General features: G+C 36.8%; 1 protein-coding gene across 23 annotated transcripts in view; it reads left to right on the forward strand.

Annotated features, from left to right (window-relative positions):
- Positions 1–22,022, forward strand: part of PAM (peptidylglycine alpha-amidating monooxygenase) — a 308,314-nt gene that overhangs the window by 231,487 nt on the left and 54,805 nt on the right. For 22 of the 23 annotated variants that reach the window (XM_043913698.1, XM_043913701.1, XM_043913704.1 and 19 more), the window contains 6 exons: positions 1,257–1,324; positions 2,362–2,442; positions 2,726–2,802; positions 3,151–3,254; positions 9,583–9,767; positions 10,852–10,920. In XM_043913698.1, coding sequence (XP_043769633.1) covers positions 1,257–1,324; positions 2,362–2,442; positions 2,726–2,802; positions 3,151–3,254; positions 9,583–9,767; positions 10,852–10,920 — 584 coding nt within the window. The remainder of the gene's footprint in view (positions 1–1,256; positions 1,325–2,361; positions 2,443–2,725; positions 2,803–3,150; positions 3,255–9,582; positions 9,768–10,851; positions 10,921–22,022) is intronic. The other variant, XM_043913705.1, reaches the window with a different exon arrangement.

Below are 22,022 nucleotides of genomic sequence, written 5' to 3' on the forward strand. Positions count from 1 at the left end.
TCGGTTCCTTGCTGGCCGTGGGCTGGAGGACCCCCTCGTTTCCTCCTCATGTGGCCTCTAAACAGGGCAGCTCCCAACATGGCTGCCGCCGTCTGCCCCTCCCAGTCAGCGAGGGAGACCGCAAGAGGGCGTCCCAGGTGGAAGCCGGAGTACTTCTGTATCCTCCTCTCAGAAGTTACGAACATGTGTGCGATAGGTCAAGAAAGTGGTGACCACAGGTCTTCGTACTCTGATTCCAGTGGACAAAAGAAAAATTATTGTTGCTATATTCTGTTAGAGATAACAAATTACTGGGTCAGGTTACTCGGTCCAGCCTGCGTCAAGGGAAGATGATTGAACACGGGCAAGAATGTCAGAGCTGTGGGTCATTGGGAGGTGTATCGTTCAGGGTCCTCCAGAGAAACCGAACCAATAGAATGTATGAGAGAGAGAGAGAGAACGAAAGAGAAAGAGAAATTGAGATTTACCTGAGGGGATTGGCCCACACAGTTGTAAGATCTGGCAAGTCTAAAATATTCAAGGCAGGTTGGCAGGTAGGAAATCCTGGCAGGAACCGATGTTGCAATCTTGGGTCCAAAGGCATAATTCCTTCCTCTTCCGAGGACCTCAGTCTTTTTTCTTAAGACACTCATCCACATTTTGGACCATAATCTGCTTTACCCAAAGTCAGTGGTTTAAATATTAATTACATCTTCAAAAATACCTTTATAACAACATCTGGGCTAGTGCTTGACCAAATATCTTGGCACTACAGCCTAGCTGACTTGATACCTATAATTAATCACTACAGGAGCCATTTAGAGATTGGGCTTCCCAGGTGGCGCTAGTGGTAAAGAACCCCCCCTGGCCAATGCAGGAGACTTAAGAGATGCTGGTTCTACCCCTGGGTCAGGAAGATCCTCTGGAGGAGACTATAGCAACACACTCCAATATTCTTGCCTGGAGAATCTCATGGACAGAGGAGCCTGGCAGGCTACAGTCCATTGGGTCACAAAGAGTCAGACACAAGTCAGACTTAGCACACAAGCACATGTAGAAACATTTACCATGCCACAAAAATGTGTATTCAGCTATTTGCCCAAGAAAATAAGTTATTCTCAAGAAGAATATATATTCTACCTCATTCCCCGTATATTAGTTTAATTTCCACATGAATCATATTTTATAGATCAATGCATTGAAGTATACTTTATTTTTCCAAGGCAGTTGTTTTGACGTTTTCCAATAGTTGAAATAAATGTTACTATTTTGTGCAGACAGCCTTTAATTGCTGGCATGTACCTTATGATGTCTGTTGACACTGTTATACCACCAGGAGGGAAAGGTGAGTAATGATCTTTTAGAATTTACCATTACTTCATTATCTAATCTTTAAGGATGGATTTACATCTTTTATAAACACTTGAAATGACCAATATTTTTGAGTCCCTGAAAAATAAACTAGTTCTTTATTATCCTTGGAGTTAAAATAGGTTTTTGTGTTATTCCAAGCCAGCAGTTTATTATTTTCCAGTTGTATGCCAAGAATTGAGGTCCATAGGGAAGTAGTGAGTAATATAAATTTAAATATAATTCTTGAGTATTTTACAAATAAATCATCCATTCTTCAGATGCCAAAACAAATTTCTTATCATACTGTGGCATAAACTACTATAAAGAATATCAGATTAAGAATCAAAAGCTGTCAAATCCAGTCTTTGAACATAGATTTGTAAAATGGGTATAATAATAGCTGATTTCTCCTAAATTTACAAAAAAAACTATTAGAATGAGTATAATATTATTTATTGCTGTAAATATCTTATCCTTTGGTGGAGTGTCATATTATTCATTTGTTCTTACTGGGGATCTGTTAATGACGAGTACGATCTCGTTACTTTTCACTGTCTAATTTTAAAAAGACATTTATTGAAAAATTAACTGTGTGTTAGTCTATAAGGAAGGAAAAGTATATGAAATGTTTCCTTCTCCACAGGAACTGTCAATCTCATTATCTTAGGTGTTTGAAATAAATTTTTCAAAAATCCTTCTGTTCTAAAAATAAAAACCAATGTTTAAGCTTTTTCAGCTGCACAAATTTCATGATAAAGGTATCAAATTAAGCCTGAGTTTTCACTGACAATGTGTGTTGATCTGACTCTAGTCATTTTATGAGTGAAACAGAATATAAGGGGTTCTTAACTCATCTTAGTAAGAAGCTGGCCCATAGTAAGTGCTTAATACCTCTGAGTACATGAGTTTGTATTTACTCAAAAACCCCATGCTTAGCTGCTTGTGGATACTCTATACATACTTTTAGTCAAGAATAATGTTATTTTCCAGTTGAGTAATGACTTTTTTCTGTGTTTTCATTTCTAACAGTGGTGAATTCTGATATTTCATGCCATTATAAAAAGTATCCAATGCATGTCTTTGCCTACAGAGTTCACACTCACCATTTAGGTAAGAACTTTACATATTAAATGATATGCCACTGTGCTTGCTAATGCTGTAAATGTAAAATGTAGATTATATCTGACCTTAAATCTGTTTCATCTGTTTCAGTGAAAGAGATTTTGTGCAGTACCTTAAAATTCTGTATGTGTTTTCATCATATTGTTTTCATTAAAGTGCCGAGCATTCTGGTTTCTGAAAATATTTGTATTTTTTTTTTTGCAGTAAGAAAACAAATAATGCCTTTTATCTTTCTAATGCTTTATATAGTTATAATTTGTGTTCATTACAGGCAAGGTAGTAAGTGGATACAGAGTAAGAAATGGACAGTGGACCCTGATTGGACGCCAAAGCCCCCAACTGCCACAGGTGTGTAGAATATAGTACAATTTTGAGAGAAAAAAAAATGATTAATAAGCAGGTAGTAATTTGTAAAGCCCTTATAGAACCCTTGTGAATTTCTCTTGAATCTAAACATCTCTAAATCTACCTTTACTCTGTATCTAAGCTGTGCATATTCTTTTTTTTTTAGTTATTTCCAATGTGATGGTTTCCTTATCTGTTCTCTTAGTATTTCTAAGCAGGCTGAAGTGTATCTGTGTATGTGTGTATATTCATCCTCTCTACCCAGGGTACCCCGAGCCTCACGTTACTAAGCGTGAGTTTCTGGGTTTTGTTGATAATTTTAATGAATTATTGTATCTGTCTTCTCTGCAGGCCTTCTACCCAGCAGAGCACCCAGTGGATGTTAGTTTTGGTGACGTGCTGGCAGCAAGATGCGTGTTCACTGGTGAAGGAAGGACAGAAGTCACGCACATTGGGTATGCTTTCACAGATTCCATTATTTAAAAATACTTTATTAGGACAAGGCATGGTTATAAGTGACAGTTATCTGCATGAATGAATGGCATATTTTTCTCTATTATAAACAGTTAGGACAAACCCTAGCGTTTTATGATTTTAGGACTGAGTGAGTTGGTCAAACTGCAGAACATGCGCTTCGTTTTTCATAATTCCTTTCTTCCTGCTTATTGAAGGCCTTTAGGATCATACCTCTACATAGTATAGTTGCCACAAGAGTGTATATTACTTCCTGTACATCTTAATAAAGAAAAATGTAATGATTATAACTTTTTTCTCAAGTGTCCTTTTGCCCTATAGTCAAATTTAGGTGAATATATACGTTCTGCATATAATGGTGGCCATTAATTACTCAGAACCAGGATTTTTTTTCTACCTGTTTAAACCTTTATGTATTCATTATGAGAATGTTCAACTTTTAAGTAAGCTTCAAAATACTGAGCTGCTTTGAAATAAGTATGTTTTATAACACCAAGTACATTTTTCAAAGCACTATGAACTCTTTCACAAAGGGTTTGCCTAAATTAAAAATGAAAGATAAAGCCTCTTATCATGTTTTTTGGTTAGAAAAGAACTAAGGAGCCTCCTTTCCATTTTAAACTAGGTTATAAAATATTTACTGATACCACCTAGAAGATGGAGCTTTAAACCATTTATCTTTTGATCAAAGAGGAGTTACAGAGAGTAGACATCTGATAATATGCATTAGATGCAGAGATGATTCTTATGATGACAACGCTAGCTGTTGGTTGTTAGGGGATACAGAAAAGGTACTGATGCAGGTGAATGAAAAAAAAAAACCATTTGAGATGGTAGAATAGGATTTTTTTATGTCAGCCTAAAAGGATTTTTTATTAATAAGCATCAATTTTGAGACTAATGATAAATAGAAAAAAGTTATCATTTTAAATTAAACAAGGAAATTTTAACAGATTTGCTTTTAGATGAATTTGGTAAATTTAAGATGGAGATGTGAGGAAAGCAATAAAATTATTGAGTTGCATAAAATGGTAACAAAAGAATTGACAAAGTAGATATAATTAGATTTTAAAAAGTCTAATAATTCACTTTACTAACAGTCTTTAAATACATGTAGTGTAGTGTTTCTGGAACTTTATTTAAATGCCATTTGTTATTTTATTAACCTTTGAAATAAACAACGGAGTAAAACAAGTCCCTTTCAACACATTTTTTGTATTAGTTTTCAAGTTCAGGTGTGAAATAAGTAGAACTTTTTCTTTTGCTTAAATGTACCTTTACAATTTGGGAGGGTTTGTAACTTCTGACAGATTCTATCTTTTGGGTATCCTCTGTGTAGCAATATCAGCCATGGAAATTAATGACTTGTTATAGTACCAGGATGAGAGGCCAAAGTGATCTCTGGGGGCCTCTTTCAGTTTCATGAGTCCGGAATAATTCTAGTCTTTTTTTAAAATGTGCATTTTGCTTTAAAATAATACGCTAAAATGACTATACCAATCTATCTTTTTGTAAGTGTCCTGTGGGCTAAAGGAAACACCACTTTGTAATATAAATGAAGTAGAAAGAAATTATAGGAAATTAACTTAGGGGTCAGTCTGTATTCTGAATATGTAATTTATACTAAGAAAGCAGGAAATTTTGTATAAATTTAAATATGAATTAAATCCTTATAATAATGCACAGCATTCCTATAGCACGTGGTATGCTTCTCAGTAATAACAACAATGCATCCATTTTGTAAAATACAGAATACCACCTCCATAGGGTACTATAGTATCACAATTGAGAAAGTAACCAATAAAAGGAGAAAACTAGTCTGTTTATGATGTATTTTAAATTAAACATGTGTTATGTGTGCTCAGTCATATCCAACTGTATGCAGCCTCATGAACTGTAGCCCACCAAGCTTCTCTGTCCATGGAATTTTTCAGGCAAGCATACTAGAGCAGGTTGCCATTTCCTACTCCAGGGGATCTTCTCAACCTAAGGATCGAACCCACGTCTCTTGCGTCTCCTGCATTGGCAGGTGTATTCTTTACCGCTGTGCCCCTTGGGAAGCCCATTTTAAGTAAATGATACTCTGTAAATCTCCCTCTCTTCTCTGTTCCCATCTAACCCCCAACCCACATACACAGACGTCACTCCCACTGGCATAGGTTTGAGCCCTGAGCCTAAAGCCTGACTTAAACGCAAGTCTCACTTATCCAGAGGTCTAGGTCTTACGGGGCCAGCAGATGTCCCCTCCACGTGCTGGAAGAACTGTGGGTTCCCGGTTTTTAACCTTCCTGTCCCCCAGCCACCTGGAAACTAGGTTTAACAGGAAAATTATACCATCAGTGGCCTTACCAGTAAGAGTTTCAGTTGAGTGATTCATCTGCCCAGTGCTGGTTTAACTCTGCATTAAGCTAGAAATTTTAGACCTGGACAAAACTTACGTAGAGCAGAGTTAACTAATCAGAAACAGTTACAAAGCTCAGGACAGTTTTTAACCAGAGGTTCAACTCAAAATGCAGCTATTAGAAACATGTGAATTTAAGACAAAATGTATCAATAAACTTAATGATAATGTTTTAACCCAGATATGTTACTTCTTTTCAAATAGTATCTATGAATAATATATCTTAGGCAAATTGTACTCATGTATATATTGGCAATATAGTACTAATTGACCTACACATAAGCAATATTTTGTGCCTGACACTGCATTGTATATTTTATATTCAACATGAGGCTTCTCTTAGTTCATTTCAATGTTTAAACATCCAAAGAAGAATTAAATTGAGTGAGCCAAATAAGCTAATTAAGTTAGCTAATTTGCCTAAAAGTATATATGCTAAAATTTAGAATTACCTCTTGAGAATTGGTAGATATTATTTACCAATTTGGTCAGTTTTGTTGGTCATATTTTTCATTTGGAGACAGTTATTTCATATACATATGAGAAGGTCTAATAAATGTTTGTAGTTACTAAGCACAACACTTTAATCAGCATTTAAAGTATATTATATGCAAATAAAGTTATATGGTCAATAGCACCTTAATATACAAGTTTTAGGGCTTCTCGGGTGGTGCTAGTGGTAAAGATTCTGCCTGCCAATGCAGGAGACTCGAGAGATGTGGGTTTGCTCCCTGGGTCAGGAAGATCCCCCTGAGAAAGAAATGGCAACCCACTCCAGTATTTTTGCCTGGAAAATCCCATGGACAGAGGAGCCTGGCAGGCTACAGCCCATAGGTCACAAAGAGTCAGATAGGACTGAGCACACATGTATTCGTAGTAGTGTGCAAGTTTTAAAGCACCAGGAAACCTTTTAAGAAACAATTCAGAGCTTTGCAAAATAACGTCTTTAAAGTCTTTGTATTTCTTTCCAAAAAAAAAAAGAAAGAAAAAAAATAAAATAAAGTCTTCGTATTTCTTTCCAAAGCTAGTCTTTTATCATTGTTGGCCCAGTCTAGCATGACATATGAAGATACATGTAGGGCTAGGGATGAGGGAATTGCCAGAGTGACGTGTCACTGTCTGAAACATAGTCACGGTGTTCTACAGTGTTTGGGTTTTTATAAATGATGCATTTCAGAATACTTGATGCTTCCTTAAATATCTATTACATACCTTTATAATATGAAATGATATATGTTTTGTAAAACCCTGGTCGATGGATAGATGAAAGAAAGAGAAACAGACAGACATAAATATTTATGAGAAATGCTGTAAATTGAGTTCATAATATTGACCTGACTCAGCAGTATGATGTATGGGGGTAACAGGTTATGCTACCTGTAATAAATTATAGGCATCTGTTAAGACAAATGATTTATTCTGCTTCATTCAACAGATAGTTATTGAGGACCTACTATTTTCAGGCTCCCCACACGCTGTCAGGATTAAAGCTAGCTGGTGTAAAAGAAGTAATTGTCACATACGCACCTTATTATGCGTGAAGAGGAGAGAAAAGCAGCCCTGTAGTTTGGGGATCTAGGTGATACCAGCCGTCATCATTCAGGGAACCAACAGTGGCGACAGGGACTGTTGAAAGGGCCATCTGGTGGGGCTGGAGAAGGTCAGAACACGGTCCTCCTCCACACTCGCTTACATTAACACGCATGAGGTTGACAGAGTCGAATTGCATATATTGTTCTTTATGGAAGAGAAGGTGGACGTGTTACAGTTCTTCCTTAGGAACATAGAAAGCAACTTGGTTTAAAGTCAGATCTTTTGAGTGAAAGAAAGATGAATGGGGAATAATGTAGGCAAACTGTGTTGGCTGATACTAAGGATCATTTGAATCCTAACCTGTTTAAGATATGATAGTTTCTCTGTCAGTTAGGAGCTCAGAGTTCCTTTGACTACAAGTTCAATTATCGGTGGAAAGAAAGAAAGTATGGCTTTTCTTTTCCTTCAGCTGTAAAATGAAATTTTCTCTATGATTGTGAAGATTCTTATTTAATCAGCTCAATATTGTATCATAGAGTCAATGCCTCAAATGAGCTATATTTGGTAAACTGATGAGGTGGTTTCACAAAATCACACGTGTTTAGAGATGAACATGGGCACAACATTCCCAAGCGGATAAAATGTAGAAGTATCTTTCCATGGGTTAATTGCAAGTTTCATTTATTATTATATAAATCTATTCAGTTTTTTCCTTTCCCTAATTTGGGAAGGTTTCATTTCACTTTCCTGCTCTGCACCATGATTTCAAGGTTTTCTAAACCAGGACCACATCTTAAATTCCTTTTCCCTCATTTCTCTGTCTTAGTCTATATACCCTTTTCCTCATTTTGAATGGGGAAGGGCAGATAATATAGTGAGAGGCTCCAGCTTATTACTTTGGCTCCAGCCCTTCCTTTTATATAGCACATAATTTTCTGACCAACTCCTAAGCTGCTAAAATATAATTCTTAGCGGTGGTGTTTTGACACATGAAGATACGTGTAGGGAACAGGTGTTTGTTTGGGATTGCACTTCACCCTTTGCTTATATTTCATGGGAAAGGCAATTACCCTGACAGGTATCAGATTCGAAGGGTGAAAAGCCAAATTATTTGCAAAGCATAAACAGAGCTTCCTATGACCATTCCTGTGGTCTCTCAGGGGCTCTCCATTTTCAGAGCTTAGAGAAACCACATCCCTGTTTGGAAAAGATTTTTCTTCTTTTTTTCCCTTCCCTTGCTGATGTCATTACTGTTGCTATGGAGAGGAAATAAGTGCTGCGTGACATTGCTGGAAAAATCAACACTGACGTATTTCTGTACAGCAAATAGTCCATTTCAGAGCTTGTTTTTTTATTAGCAGAGGCTTGCTAAAAATTGTCAGAACCAGTACCAAAAAGGAAATGTTCCTTTGCTGGAACCACTTTGGTTTATAAAAGTTTTGTGATGGTGTACCTAAACATTTCCTCCCGAATAATAGAAAAAGAGTATGAAATGGATAACAACCCAAGTGAATTGAGGAAGAAGAAAACATGTTTTATAAACTGTTAGGCATGATTTATATTATTTGAAACGCTTTTTCTTGGAAATGACCACCCCACTGTTTAAAAATCTGTTTTTAACCTTGAGTTATTCACTTGTCCAGCACTACCCCATTCAGATCTGAACTTTCGGAAGAGATTAGGCCTACTTTCACTTTGTATCATTCCTCAGGCATTCTTTTCTTCCCTACTATAGAAATCAAGGTGCCAAGTCAGAAATGAGAGATACGTTTATGATATCCTCGTATCAACACATGATTCTTGATTCTTCTCACCCTAAGGAACAAAGCAATAACCAAAAGCGAGATCCCAGACTCTCATGGTTAAATGGAAAAAGCCATTTTAATATAAGCTTGTAAATAATATATGATATTTCTGTTGAACTGTTCTGAATTTTATTGTTATTAAGTAAATAATTAAATTTTCCCATGAGAAAAATACTTTGCTTTATCAATGAGTTTTAACAAATAGAAGAAGAACTAAAAAATAAAAGAATTTAGAAGAGAAAAGAAAGCCTCTCATTGCAACTAAAATGTCATTTCCATCTGTAGTATTTGGTGATATCCATGGAGTGAGTACAAAAAGATACTCCATTATTAAGTGGAAAAATGCCATTGACAGTGTGCTCTTGGTGTTGAAAACTGTGATGGATTTTAATGAAAGCTATAAAATAAATGCATAATATGTCCACCTTTGAATCTACTGCTGGCAGATTGACCAGTTACATTTTTCTTGCATGAAGAATGTGTTCTGTGTGAATGACTAATCTGTCGTGTCTGTGGGTTTTTTTCTTGTTTGGTTGGTTGTTTTCATTCTGTTTTGTTTTTTGCCTGCAGTGGCACGTCTAGTGATGAAATGTGCAACTTATACATTATGTATTACATGGAAGCCAAGCATGCAGTTTCTTTCATGACCTGTACACAGAATGTAGCTCCGGATGTGTTCAGAACCATACCACCAGAGGCCAATATTCCAATTCCTGTGAAATCCGATATGGTTATGATGCATGGACATCACAAAGGTAAAATTGGGGTTTAATTTAAAGCAACATGTGGTTTTATGCTTTTCATTTTCTTACATGTTTTACTTGACTATATGAATAATAGTTCAAATCATCCTCTTTCTGTCAAACAGTTGCACGTGTTCATGAAATCTGATTCTCTTTTTTCCCCCTTTTATCCTCTTTCTCCCCTCCTGACATGTCCCTATCAAAACAGTTAAAATGAAAATTCTCAACTAGTGATGAAACAGATTCATTTGGGACCAAGTCTGTAAATAAAGATCTTTCTTCATGTAGTTCATGTTTCTAGTTTCCTCATTTCATTCTTTCTATAGCCAGTAATGAATTATGCAATTTATGAATTTATATACCATGTTCTAAAGAGTGCCACAGTTTGTAAATGGAAATGGTTATCATCTCTGGTCATACCTTACATTATCTGTTTAATGAGTCTCTTCAAGCTAAGAACAATTCTTGATCTATGAGGCATTACTAGCCTTAGTCTTTTTGAGACTAAGATATGTGATATCACATTCTCAGAATTGTACTTTAACTTACTGTTCATCTGCAAAATGGTCATGATTGTCATTTCTTTAGCTTAAAATTGCAAAACCCATACTTTTTATTGGATGAAGTATCATGAGACTTGACTGAGTATTACAAGTTCAGTCTTAATGCCAGAACAACTTCTTATTTCTTTCTACAGGAAATTTTATAAAAGAAGTTAACATAGCAAGCAGGTCATTTATTAACATTCCAATATATTTTTAAAATGTACTTGTAAATGTTCTGAAAATATCCTAAGTTCAATTTTAAAAATAATACAAGCAGTTTTATTAATGCATCTTAAAAATTCTATATCATGTATATATTACTGCAATGGTAGTTGACTCTGGTATTAAGTCAGAGTCTGACACTTGGTAGTTATGATAGAGTTTTTGTGAATTAGGAGGGCATTTCTACCATATAAATTCTTAATACTATTGTTTCTATGAAACACAGGATCCTGAAAATATTTTTATGTTGATAGCATATTTCCAGAAAACTATTTACAGTGTGTGATATACACTGCAAATTCATGCTCAGCTCTTTTGATCCTTTATAGAAACAGAGAACAAAGACAAGACTTCTCTACTACAGCAGCCCAAACGAGAAGAAGAAGTGTTAGAACAGGGTATGTATGCTTCCTGCTATAGCTGGTCATATCAAAGTATTCACTTCCAAATAGGCAACCAAAATTTAAAGTTATTGAGATACTTTAGGTCTTTCTTTATCAGCCTAATGCCTCCATATTACAGATTTTATATAATGTATAATTCATGAGAAAATAATCAACTTTGGCTTTGACAATTCATTAATGTAATTTAGTCCCATTAAATTTTTCTGTGTTTTATCTTATTTAATATTGTCACTTTTTTTTATACAGAGTGCAGTAAGTGCAAATATAGTCATTAGAAACAGTTAGTGGGCTGCTTTTGAAACCTTATGACCTTTAACATTTAAATTCTTATGTGATTTGTATGGTGTATTCATTCGCTATATTTGAGGTTCAAGATAAAAAGAAATTGAGTTAAACCTTATCTTGCCTCTCTTTTAAGTCATTCTTCTCTGCCTTCAGTTAAGGTAGGAGGGATTATCATCTTAAGCAATTGCTGTTTTGTGTTAAGTTGCCATCTGATGAGTTAAGAAGGCTTTGTTCTTCCTCTGTTCTGTTTACTTAAAGTGGTATATTTGATGTTGTAAGTTGTATACTGCATGTGCTGGCCCTGAAAATTTATTCTCCCAAATCTTGCTTTCTTGCAGTTGTTTAGAAGATAGCACTTTGTGTTAGATTGAAGTATGTTATCAAGTCGTTTTGGCCTAGATGTAATATATTTTAAAACATTAGTTTAATGTTAATGTAAACACACTTCTAATGACAACATAAAGTATATAGGAAATAAGATTTTTCTATTAGCAGATATTGAAATTTGTGACTCTTTGGATATTGAAAACCACTATAGGAATCACTCAAAATGTGTTTTAATAGGTCTAGGTCAAAGATACACTTATAGCTAATGCACTATACACTAATAATAGTACACAAATAGCATATGCAAGATTAAAAATTCATGCTTTTTAAAGAAAAAAATGCATTCTGAAAGGGGAGTAGGGTGAACTGTAATATAAAAATTTTGGAATTATACAGAGTATGTTCCATAACATCTCATTCTAACAAAGTGACCTAAAAACTTAGCTCAAAGTTGTTTCTATTTTTCTATTAAGTAAAAAAAAAAAGGAGATAATTTTATACTAAATAATTTATGCTAAATGGTTCATAGTGAACTATTGAGTATGACTTAAAATAGCCAAGCTTATTAATGCTGTGTATATAATTTGTAAGGAAATCAATAATTATAGCCTAAACATAGTAACTTAGTTACTTATGGCCTAACTTATAGCCTAAAACATAGTAGTTTTAAGTGTTTACTCTAACTGTCCAAAAATTTAATCAGACTTAAAATGAGTTATTTTGACATTGCACACACTGTATGTCTTTGAAATAATTGGAGTCATGTTAGAACACAATTCCAGACACCAACATATGTGGTACAGTAAGGAATGAGACTCCCATTTAGTCCATTCAGCTTGTAAAATATTTCTGTGGAAACTGAGACTGGACTATGTTTTCTTTTTGAAGTTGAATTGATCAAGGTAGACATTGAAAGCCCTGAAAGATTAGAAACCTAGAGGTCTTATTAGCTGAGTAACCTTAAATATTAGATTTAACCAGTTCTTTTCAAACAATAAGATTTCAGGAGGTGCCATATATGCCTAAAAACCAAAGCCTATGGTATACTTTTATATATTGCTGTTTGTTTACCCTTTTGAGTTTGATAGCATGTACATATAATATTAAGTTTAAATATATGCTTATGTATTTGTATTGGGCTATATACCCAGTATAGTCTTAATGGTTTCAGAGAAGAATACATAAATTATTTTCCTGTAGTTACCATTTTATTCTACTTATGAATCAAAATGCTATTAAGTTATTTAACTTGGGAGGAAGAAACCATTAGGCTGACTCAGTTTTCATACTGCAGGGAAAAAGCTATGGTATTTATATGCTGAAATTAGTGGGTCCATCAGAATGTCACCTCCTAGATTATGTGAAGACAAATACTTCACCAAAAGCCATTTCAATGGCCAGTGTAGCCTCTCTATTCTTCCGCTGGTCTTTGGGGGATCACCAGCCTGGAATTTAAAGAGAAATATAGAAATATTTCAAATGTATATTTGTACACATTGTCCATTTGATTCACTAATGAGATCAATCTATCTCCTTGCAATACATAGGGCAAATCTACTCATTACTGAGAGAGTGTCCTATTTTTCTCAGAGATGTTTGTTTGCACAAAATATCTATTTGTATTCATCCCCTGGGGTGTTAAATTGACCAAGTAGCTGATAGGAGGGCTCTAGTTATTCAAATAAATTACACCATGTAGGCTAATTTTAAAAGAAAGCCCTCAGACTTAACCCTTTGCCTTATTTTGGTGTTCTAGCCAGAACAATTTATGTTCAAATACTCCTCCTAGTTGTATTGATTCCTTCAATATTTTAAATCTCTGATAAATAAAAGTCCTGAATTATTTCAGTTGTGCTAGCCATAAGCTAGCAGACAGCATTTATGTTCTATTTCCCATTGGAAACAGAACAGTTAAGAAGCAGGAGAGGAAAGACCCAAAACATTAGAGGACATGTACCCAAAGGCAAGCTCTGTACCCGACAACGGCTGAATAGTAGAGAAAGTTCTACCTGGATAGTGCAATGTTTTTTTTCTGCTTCTTAATACATTGGCAAAGCAGACAGAAAGATAAAGGTCATGATGTATAATATTAAATGCTGTGTTGGAAAGAAGGGATGACCTTTATTGAGGTAGTAAAAAAAAAAGACAGGGGGTGAGACAGAGAAATACTCATATGCCACAGCCTGAATAAAAGAACTGTATCCGTGCCAGAAATGGACAGGAAGCAGTAGGTACCCCCAGCATGGAGAGAAAACAAAAGACACATCAAACCAATAATCTGTTTAATACAGGTTTATCTAATACTCTGTTTCCCCAGGAAAAATATATTTTGTTTTCTTTGAAATTCTAATCACTAAAAATTCTAGCTGTTAATTTTTGCCAGAATATTCGTCCTGGTTGGAAATTAGCTAAAAAGGTTGCAAGTTTGAAAGCGACATCTGAGTTGTGTGAATCCATGTAGAATTGCCCAGCCTGCTGCAGGATCCTTATCTGCCTTTGCTCCCTCTTGAACAGAATTTTGACTGAAGGCAAATGTATCTCAGACTCCGTCTCAAAAGGTGTAATTATGGAAACACCAGAGGAACCTCATTATATGCACATCTTTACCTATCAGGTTGTCCTGGATCATGCAACAGTGGAAAACATTTTAATGAGGCTTTAATTAAATCTGCAGAGATTTTTTTTTAATAATGTTATTTGGCTTTTAAAAATCACATTCATTATAGAAGATATGGAAATTATAGAAAGGTATAAAAAAGTAAATAAAAATAATCCATAATCCCTAGAAATATGGATGTATATGTACATCCTGTATGTGAAATATGTATTATACATATATACATACATTATTTTTGAAATATTTAGATCATAATGTATGCAGATTTTTATATCTTCTTTGTAAAATACTGTATCTTGAGTATTTCTTCCAACTATAAAAATTATTGGCATGTGTGACTTTCAGTGGTTGCATAATATATGTATATTCCTGCCCATAGTGCTTTAAAAATAGCCATTTTGTCTATAGGTAAGCTTATGTGAATGAGTGAATGCAGAAAAGCACTAATGGATATTCAAAGCAAACGAAAATGTCACCATGCTTTGAAAATGTTGTTAGTGAAGAATTCCCTGTGTATGTAATATGTGCAATGAGCTAAACAATAAAACCCAACCAGACAGTGATTCTGGGCGGAGGAAATGAATCCTAGGAGATCATACAGAATGAAAAAGGTGTTGAGATTTTTCCAGAGCAGACACATACAAATATATTCCTTACTTGTATGTTCCGGTTGGCACTTTTAGAAAACTGAGGCATGTTTTTTCCTCTTTTTTCTTATGCATTATGATTTTTTTCATAAACGTTCACTATACCAAAGGTACAACCTGAACCTTCTGGCAATATTGTTTAGGCAAGGAATGTGGGCTGAAACTAAGAGGCATGACAGCTGTTAAGAATTCTGAATTTTGAGTGTTTCTCTCCTTTAAAATTCAAAATATAGATCTAATATTGAAACTTATATTGATTGTATTGGGAAGGTTTTAGGCCTTAAAAAAAACTCAAGGCCGAATTGAAAGTCAAATCTACAGTAGTGGTGTGTCCTTGTTACTGTACACTGTTCTCTGGACAGCATTTCTTTTTCAGCAGAAAGAGCCTTTAGTGTGTTTTATTCAGTTTGCTCCAAACTCTTCTCATTGTAGTCTTCATGCCCTAATATGAATCAATCTTTCTACTCAAAGGTCAGCATGAGCTTCTGTATTCCCAAGGCAGGAGGAATATGACAAAAATACAATTTGTAGAGGGAAATCACTCCATGGCCCCAGATAGTTAAAGGTCTTCAGACACCTTCTGTGAAACAGAATAATTTCACAGTGGTTTTATGCTGACAAAAATGAATTACCTTTGGCATGTTTTATCAAACAAGGAGAATCAAGGGAACAAGGTTACAAGTTAAAAAGACAATAGTATGCTGGAAAGCTTATTAAAGTAAGAGTTGATAAACCATTTATGAGAAGAGTGAAATACAGGCTGGGCTTAGTGGTTAAAATTTAATTCCTTTGTTGTTCAAAATAGGACCCTCCTTTCATTCCCTAATAAAGTCCCAAGATTTTAGTAGCATGTTAGCTAGTTCCGAGCATTCTTAATGCAGTTTGCTGTTTTAAGGAAAACATGAGTCTTGTTTCTCTTTCCAGTCACTAAAAATTTATTGGTTTGTTCTGATATATGAGTGGCTCACAAATTTTTATTTATTGAACTCATCTATCAAACGCAATTTTAAATACCGCCCCCCACCCAAGGCTCTGGGAAGCTGAGCGGATGCTCTTTTGAATTGGTTTCCTAGTAACAGAGTAAACAGATGTGGATGATCATTTGTCACCTAGTCGGCCCTTGCAGTATAGATCAGTGTGTATGGCAGTCACAAAAGTCATCTCCTAACTTCATTTTTTATATTTGTCTTATTTTCCTAAAAAACAAAAACAAACAAAAAGCCCATTTCTGCTTCTGATCGTTTCCCAATCAGATGAATCCTATAGAAGGAAAAAGTAATAAAGTTGACTTCACTTGTGATCCTTGAGCTAGTTGCCATGATCTTGTGTTTTATGTCTCTGAGGCTAGTAGGACAGATATTGTGGGTTCAGTTCAGTTGCTCAGTCATGTCCAACTCTTTGAGACCCCAGGCACACCAGGCCTCCCTGTCCATCACCAACTCCCGGAGTTTACCCAGACTCATGTCCATTGAGTTGGTGATGCCATCCAGCCATCTCATCCTCTGTCATCCCCTTCTCCTCCTGCCCCCAATCCCTCCCCACATCAGGGTCTTTTCCAGTGAGTCAACTCTTCACGTCAGGTGGCCAAAGTATTGGAGTCTCAGCTTCAACATCAGTTCTTCCAACAAACACCCAGGACTGATCTCCTTTAGGATGGACTGGTTGGATCTCCTTGCAGTCCAAAGGACTCTCAAGAGTCTTCTCCAACACCACAGTTCAAAAGCATCAATTCTTCAGCACTCAGCTTTCTTTATAGTCCAACTCACACATCCATATGTGACCACTGGAAAAACCATATCCTTGACTAGACAGACCTTTGTTGACAAAAGTAATGTTTCTGCTTTTTAATATGCTATCTAGGTTGGTCATAACTTTCCTTCCAAGGAGTAAGCGTCTTTTAATTTCATGGCTGCGGTCACCATCTGTGGGTTAGTAATAAGTCAACAGTCAGTAAGCCAAATCACCTTTAACCAGAAGGGAAAGTGTCAGCTCTGCCTGAGTCATAAACCAAGATATGAAACTCTAAAAAAAAATGCTTTCATTTTTCATTCTTTGTATCCCTCTTATTACAGTTGTTGTTGCATGGTTATAACCTCATTAGCTTAGTTACTTGGTATATTTTGTTAAATTGCTAATGAATATCCTATTTATTCTCCATGTACCATAGAAATCACAGAGCAATAAGCAGTAACAACTGTTTGTTTTAGGTAATGAAATACTAGTGATTTCTGTGGAAAATGGGAGTTTATATTCTGAAAGATTACCAAGAGTTTCTTGATCATTTTAAAAATAAAATGCCTGCCAGAATTAAAATTCTCTGTGTCTAAAAGTAGGGGTAGTTATTTTTTAATCCAATAATCTTAAAATATTAAAAAAAAATATTTTTTTAAGTATGGGGTAGTTTTTCAAAGGATGTTTCTCTTGTTTACTTTGATCTAACCATATTTCTGAAAGTAAACCAGAGAAATTTCCATACTGGTGGAAGGGAATAGTGAGTGGTCCCAACTAAATAGAAAAATGTCTATTGAGCCGTGAAATAGTTAATGCAAGCAAACAGCTAACAAACTTGGAGTTTAATTGGTAGTGCTTTAGATTTTCTTGTATTATGCTGCATATTTTCCTGACAGTTAGCTGCTCCTTCTCTTGTGTTTCCCAAATACCAAATCCACTTAGCCAAATAACTTAAAGACCTAGAGCATTTCTACATTTCTTAAGATAAGAATCAAAGTTTGAAGTGAGAAGAAGAAAGAAATGGCACTCACTGCAGTCTAAAATCATCAAGGAAATATTTTTATCTTTACTAATGCAGTAGCCAAGAGTGGCATTTTTAAAACAGTATTCACTCCGGAATCATTTATTGAACATCTGCTGTGATGGGAACAGTACTAACCACTGGAAATATGATAATGAATAAGAAATGAGAGGATTTTTTTGTTAATATAAAATCATATTTGTAGCTTGCCACTTTTCCCTTTTCAGGTATTTTAAATATACAAAAAAAATTTTTAGAATACCTTAGAGAATTTTATTATACATGTAATATATATTGCCAGTGGTAAGTGAAAATTATTAAAAAGGATAGAAAATAGAAAACTCATACTTTTTGAAATCAAAAACCGGTCATCATTCTTTAGGCCAGCATTGTGAAAATCAGTGTAGTATATGTATGTATTGATTAGTTTATTAGAGTCTTATACAGTTGTAAGAAAAAGACAAGCTAGGATAGGACAAAAAAGAAACTTGTTCAATTAGAGAGTAAATCTTGAGCACCTGTTCTCAGAAGACTACTACTTTAGAAAGAAGAAGATTAATCTAGTAAGATTGACAGGTCAGAGGTGACTTCACAGAGAAGTTTTGGCTGGGGCAGAGCAGAGAGGGGAACCTGGATCCAGTGCCCTTAAAACGCAGGCCCCCCGGTCAGGCTGTCGCCTTCAAACCCCAGTTCAGCACCTACAGCGGTGCACCTTAGTACCAGACCGTTAGTTTCCTCATCTGAAGTGAGTCCTTCATGGAGGCCAAATGGATTCTGTAGTATAACGTATCCAGTAAAGTGACCTGGTCATGCTAAGCTCTCAAAAAACATTAGCTGTTATTACTATTACTGTCTTCTGCAGTTTATAAAGTACTTCCTCATATGTTATCTCTGTGAAGAGTAAGTAGGGTAATTATACATGCCAGTTTTTCTAGGACTGTACCAGTTTATGGCTAGAATAAATGTTAATAACACCCCTTTCTTTCTCAACTGTGTCCCAGTTGGCAATTAAATTTTCTGGTCCCTTAGCAGCAGGACCCAGAGAGAGTTAGGAAATACTGTCCCGGAGCACATAGGTTGACAGAGCTGAGGAAAAGGAGTCACACCCGGGGAGTATCGAGGGGAGGCAGGCTCCCTTCAATCACAAGTCATTTGCACAAAGATAGAGCATTTTCCTGCTCTAGACTACATAGAGACTTCCCCCGTGGCTCAGATGGTAAAGCATCTGCCTACAATGTGGGAGGCCTGGGTTCGATCCCTGGGTCAGGAAGATCCCCTGGAGAAGGAAATGGCAACCCGCTCCAGTACTCTTGCCTGGAAGATCCCATGTACAGAGGAGCCTGCTAGGCTACAGTCCATAGGGTCGCAAAGAGTCAGACACGACTGAGTGACCTCACCTAGAGTATTTTTAATACCAAGTCCAAACAGATTTTTCTACTGAAGGCAGGGTTGAGGATTTGCCCTGAAGAATAAGGGGTAGAGTCTTTCAACATGACAGTTACAGGGTGTTAAGCATCTCGGATGAGTAATTGTGGTAGGGAGGGAAAAGGTGATGTTGACAAATACCATCAATGAATCAAATGACTTCGTGATTCACTGCTGAGAGAAGAATGAATCTAATTTTCTGGATTGATTGTCCTAAGACATGGTTTAATACTGAGATACTATTTTTTAAAAAGGTAAAGTATCGGGAGAAGAGGGAGAGCTCTGGTTTGGTCCTGTTGAGTTCAAAGTCGCATTGAATTAGGCATTCAATCCAAGTGGAAATTTCCAGATGACAGTTTTATATACCACTAGGATCTCGATACTAGGAAATCTTCAGATTTCAGAGTCATTTGTCAAGTGTAGCAGCTAAAACTTTGTGAGTGTCTGAGATTACTTAACAGAAAGAGGTCTTCAGTTCAGTTCAGTCGCTCAGTCGTGTCCAACTCTTTGTGACCCCATGGACTGCAGCACGCCAGGCTTCCCTGTCCATCACCAACTCCTGGAGCTTACTCAGACTCATGTCCACCGAGTCGGTGATGCCATCCAACCATCTCATCCTCTGTTGTCCCCTTCTCCTCCCGCCTTCATTCTTTCCCAGCATCAGGGTCTTTTCCAAGGAGTCTGGTCTTCGCATCAGGTGGCCAAAGTGTTGGAGCCTCGGCTTCAGCATCAGTCCTTCCAATGAACATTCAGAATTGTTTTCCTTTATGATGGACTGGTTGAATCTCCTTGCAGTCCAAGGGACTCTCAAGAGTCTTCTCCAGCACCAGAGTTCAAAAGCATCTATTTTCAGCACTCAGTTTTCCTTATAGTTCAGCTCTCACATCCATACATGACTACTGGAAAAACCATAGCTTTGACCATACAGACCTTTGTTGGCAAAGTAATTAATGTCTCTGCTTTTTGCTATGCTGTCTAGTTTGGTCATAGCTTTCTTCCAAGGAGCAAGCGTCTTTTAATTTCATGGCTGCAATCACCATCTGCAGTGATTTTGGAGCCTAAGAAAATAAAGTCTGTCACTGTTTCCCTCGTTTCCCCATCTATTTGCCATGAAGTGATGGGACCAGAGGCCATGATCTTAGTTTTTTGAATGTTGAGTATTAAGCCTGCTTTTTCACTCTCCTCTTTCACTTTCATCAAGAGGCTCTTAAGTTCTTCTTCAGTTTCTGCCATCAGGGTGGTGTCATCTGCATATCTGAGGTTATTGATATTTCTCCCAGCAACCTTGATTCCAGTTTGTGCTTCATCCAGCCTGGCATTTTGCATGAGGTACTCTGCATATAAGTTAAACAAGCAAGGTGACAATACACAGCCTTGACGTACTCCTTTTCCTATTTGGAACCAGCCTGTTGTTCCATGTCCAGTTCTAACTGTTGCTTCCTGACCTGCATTCAGGTTTCTCAGGAGGCAGGTCAGGTGGTCTGGTTTTCCCTTCTCTAGAAGAACTTTCTACAGTTTGTTGTGATCCACACAGTCAAAGGCTTTGGTGTAGTCAGTGAAGCAGAAGTAAAGTATGCCCAGGGTAGACCTCAGAAAACACCAGCATTTCCACATGTTGGGTGAAATAAGAGGAAGCAAAGATGACAGGTGAAGAGCTGGCAAGAACAGTATTGGAAGGAGAGTTTCTGAAGGGACTCTAAAAGTGCTCCGTGCACCAGTAGGTCAGGATGGAGAGTATGTTGGCTTTAGCAACTAGGAGCTCGTAGGTGACTCTTACTGTAGAGGAGTGGAGTGGGGAGTGGGAGCAGATACCTTCCGTTTAGGAAGAAAGAGGACGTGAGGAAGGATGAAGCAGCACACCATCCCACACTGTCCAATGCGGTAGACCCTAACCACATGTGGTGATTGAAATCTGAATATAAATGAATTAAAAGTAAGCAAACAAAAATTAAGGCTTGCCTGGTAGCTCAGTTGGTAAAGAATCCACCTGCAATGCAGGAGACCGCAGTTTGATGATCCCCTGGAGAAGGGAAAGGCTACCCACTTCAGTATTCTTGGACTCCCCTAGTGACTCGGGTGGTAAAGAATCCGCCTGCAGTGCCAGAGACCTGGGTTCAATCCCTGGGTTGGGAAGATCCCCTGGAGAAGGGAAAGGCTACCCACTCCTGTATTCTGGCCTGGAGAATTCCATGGATTCTATAGTCCGTGGGGTCGCAAAGAGTTGGACACAACTCAGCGACTCTCACTTCAGTTGTATAGCTGCATTACAAGCACTCCATTGCCCCTTACGTCTAGGAGCTGTCCTATTGGGAAGTACAGGTAAAGACTATTTCCATTATCACAGAAAGTTCTTGCAGATGGTGCTGGAACTTGTTCCGGAAAGAGGGAAAATGGAAAAACTTGAAAGACATAGTGTGTCAAAAGAGGTCTCTTCTCACCTCCATGACCACTCGAGATAAACACACACAGAGTGTGTGTGTCTGTGGCCTGAGTCATATCTTTGGCAGAGAACTTGTGTCAGAGAAGGAGAGGAAGAGCAGATAGGAAAGGCCCTCAAAAGCTCAGAGAGGGCTGGTACCCAGAACACTGGAGTGGGGATGGTTCTTTCTCCAGAAATAGACTGAGAAGCAAAAGAAAGAACAGATAAAACCTCTTTTGGCAAAATCAGGAAGCAGATCATAAAGGTAGCCATGGTGACTTGTTGAGAAATAGAGGGCTGTAAACATAAAGGGGGCTTTTTTCCATATGACAGTCCCAGTACTTCAATAAGAAATGAAACTGATTTTTAAAAATTTTAGGTAAACTGTAGATTGAAGCAGATGTATGTTGCAACTGGAGTTTGTATCTTTGTCATTAGTAATTATAATAACTACAGTTTAGTGATATGTAGTTTATGATATCCGTTGGACTGGGCGCTTTACGTTAACTATCTCCATTAAATCCACAGAACAATTTTAAGGGTAGCGGTTGTTTTCTGTTTGTAAAGGTTAAGTAACTGGCTTAAAGGCACAGAGTAGTATTAAGTGTCGGGGTTGGATTTGAA

This window comes from Cervus elaphus, chromosome 9, assembly GCF_910594005.1.
Source record: "Cervus elaphus chromosome 9, mCerEla1.1, whole genome shotgun sequence".
Taxonomy (NCBI): domain Eukaryota; kingdom Metazoa; phylum Chordata; class Mammalia; order Artiodactyla; family Cervidae; genus Cervus; species Cervus elaphus.